Below are 3,026 nucleotides of genomic sequence, written 5' to 3'. Positions count from 1 at the left end.
CTGCCTCGCCCAGGAAGAGCACAATGATGGTGCCCACTTGGGCCAGTGAAGCAACGTCCTCCACAACTAGACTGAAGAACAAAAGGACAGCAACTTGCCTGTTCCCCTTCCCCCAATTCCCCAGCGCTGTTCCCCTCCCCCAATTCCCTAATAAAAAATCTTAAAAAAAAAAGTTAGAATATTATACAGCCCATTTAAAATGATGTTGAGCAAGAATTCAAAGCACCATGATAAATGATTAAGTTATGTTAAGCCAAAAAAAAAAAGACAAGATATAAAGTGACATGTATACATGTATAAAATAACCACAACTGTGTTTAAACAAAAAAATTCTTTTTTATTTGCAAAGAAAATAGATCAAAAAGAAAAACACTAACGTGTTCAAAGTTGTATCTTTGGATGATGGGACTGCAGTTGGTTTTTTTTTCTTATTACTACTTTCCTAAATTTCCAAATTTCTCTAAATGAGTGTTTATTACTTTTACATTTCAGGGCAATTTCTCTCTTTTTATTTCATGTGAAACATGCATTACCTTTACAATGAAAAAGACATTAGTTGAAAGCTTACCCTGTATAAACCTGTATGGTAAACCATCAGAAGACATGGATCGTGTTAATGTTTCAGTTAAGGTCACAATTTCTAGCTAATATTCTATAGATAGAGAGACACTGTATAGGAGGAGCCTTCTCAAAAGTGTGGCAGCACAGGTTTCGTTTAGGCTAAAAGAAGAGATATTAACTATCTTACACATTTTTCTACTGGGATCAAGGATGCTACCACATGACACAATTTTTAAAAATTACCTCCCTCCCAAAACTAAAAATTAAAAAGAAAACTTGAAAACTCTGTCTTGCCTGTTCCTGACATGTATTACTAAAGCTACTATAAATCCTAAGTACAGGATTACCAAAGCTGACATGATCGTTAAAGGAATGGTGGTCTATTAAAAGAATTGTGTCTCCAAACACTTTCGCACACCTACCTGAAAGTTTCAACAGAGGCATTGTAGCTGGGATCCTTGACTCTAGGATAGCACAGTAGAATGGAAGACAGCAGATTGCGGGGATGGCTGACTCACCCTATAAACCCTAACACTCATTTTATTTATTTAGTTTTGCTTTGCCCCTGTAATCTGACCCTTCTCTGCTAAAAGGAGAGAAATGAGCTTTAGGCCTATTTATAGCTTTGGGCAATTGACAATGAAAAACAGGTGAAGCCTTCAGTGTTTACTTTGGGATTTTAGAAAAGATATCTGTGGTAGGCCAGGAATTACATTTCGATACTCTCGAAATCTTCCTAACAGATTGGATTCTCTTCAAGTGTAGTTTTCTTGTAAGACTTGACCACGGATGATATTTTTCCATGGTAGTGAAAGAAATGAAGCCTTCCAAGTTCCTGGAAAGGCGAAGCCCTCAGGGTTTCAGTCAGGAGAACAGCTCTCTGTGTGGTTGGTAAATATGCTGGTATGTTCATCAAGCTCTCAACACAAACTCCCTTTCTCTCTCTTTCTCTCTCTCTCTCCCTCCCTCCCTCCCCCTCCCTCCTTCCCTCTCTCTCTCTCTCTCATTAGAAACATCCCTGAATTAGCAGAAATTCACCTGACGAATTTATTTAATGAACTAAGTAGTAAATTTACTTCCAATGTTATAAAAACTCAACTGCCATCTACGGTGTTCAATTACCCCTATTCTATATATTGTTATAAAACAGAATCATATCTTTATAGTATATAAATCACTTTGTAAACATCCTCTATTTGATCCTAATTACAATCCTGTAAGGCAATTAGTGCCTTATCCCTGCTTCCCAAGAAAACTGGGGCTCTGAGAAGTGAAGTGTCTTTCCCAAAGTCATTCTGCTTATGAATGGCAAGGCTATTTGGACAAAAATATCATGCTTTTTCAGCAATAACAGTCTTAGTTATGGCTAAGTATATGATAATTACTGTTAGGTAAAGAAAGACTCAGCAGAATTTATTAATTGTAACAGCTTATATGAAAGACAATAACATTAGGTTGGAACTTCAGACTTGGAACAGAATTATGGACATAGAGTAAATGATCTTTTTACTATTAACTATTTCCTATTGAAAATTGGCACAAGCCTCTTTGTTGGCAAAAACTGAATATTTTACTACTTAGCTTGTCATCATTTATCAATCAACAAAATTGGAACACATTACCAGGTGTTCCAGTGATAAATATATCACTGCTTTCCAACTCTTTTTTGTGACATTTCCACCCTGGATTTCCCCATGGTATCTACAAATTGATATATCCAAAGCAAACATTTTCCTCCCCAAACCTGCTTCTGTTACCCTCCAATTTTCCCATTCCATTTGTGGCAGATACCTTATTTTTCTACTCATAAATCATTTTCCCAACAGTATGGAGGTTCCTCAAAAAACTAAGAATAGGACTACCATAAGATCCAGCAACACCTCTTCTAGCCAAGACAGGGAAACAACCTAAGTGTCCATTAACAGATGACTGGATAAAGAAGAGGTGGTATATATTCAGGCAATAGATGAAATAATGCCATTTGCAACAATGTGGATGAATCTTGAAAGTGTTATGCTAAGTGAAATAAGTCAGACAGAAAAGGACAAAAATCATATGATTTCACTCATCTATGGAATATAAAACAAAAAGTAACTAACAAAACAAACTCATAGATACAGACAACAGAATGGTGGTTACCAGAGGAGAAAGGAGGTGGGTGGGAAGACAAAGTGGGTAAAGGGGTCAAATATATGGTAATGGAAGGGAACTAGATTTTAGGTGGTGAGCATGCAACTGAGTACACAGATGTTGAATTATAATCTTGTACGCTTGAAAATTATATAATGCTATTAACGAATGTTATCCCAATAAATTTAATTTAAAAAATCAAAGTTGGTTGACAAAAATGACTTTTTAAAAAAGATTTTATTAGGGGGCCGGCCGAGTGGCGCGATGGTTAAGAACTCGCTTGGGATGCCAGAGGGCCCCGGTTCGGATCCCACATATGAGGGCCAGTGACACTG

At 36.8% G+C, this 3,026-nt stretch overlaps 1 protein-coding gene across 2 annotated transcripts in view; it reads right to left on the bottom strand.

Moving 5' to 3' along the window:
• The window catches only part of AMPD1 (adenosine monophosphate deaminase 1), a 21,515-nt gene extending 20,364 nt beyond the window's left edge, over nucleotides 1-1,151 (bottom strand). For both annotated transcript variants that reach the window (XM_019633209.1, XM_019633210.1), the window contains exon 1: nucleotides 984-1,151. In XM_019633209.1, the coding sequence (XP_019488754.1) occupies nucleotides 984-1,005 (22 nt within the window). In that variant the 5' untranslated portion in view covers nucleotides 1,006-1,151. The remainder of the gene's footprint in view (nucleotides 1-983) is intronic.
• Nucleotides 1,152-3,026: the final 1,875 nt, after the last annotated feature.

This window comes from Hipposideros armiger, unplaced genomic scaffold (assembly GCF_001890085.2).
Source record: "Hipposideros armiger isolate ML-2016 unplaced genomic scaffold, ASM189008v1 scaffold_1259, whole genome shotgun sequence".
NCBI classification, from domain to species: Eukaryota; Metazoa; Chordata; class Mammalia; order Chiroptera; family Hipposideridae; genus Hipposideros; species Hipposideros armiger.
The sequence above is the reverse complement of the archived record's forward strand: the minus strand, read 5'-3'. Positions and strand labels throughout refer to the sequence as shown.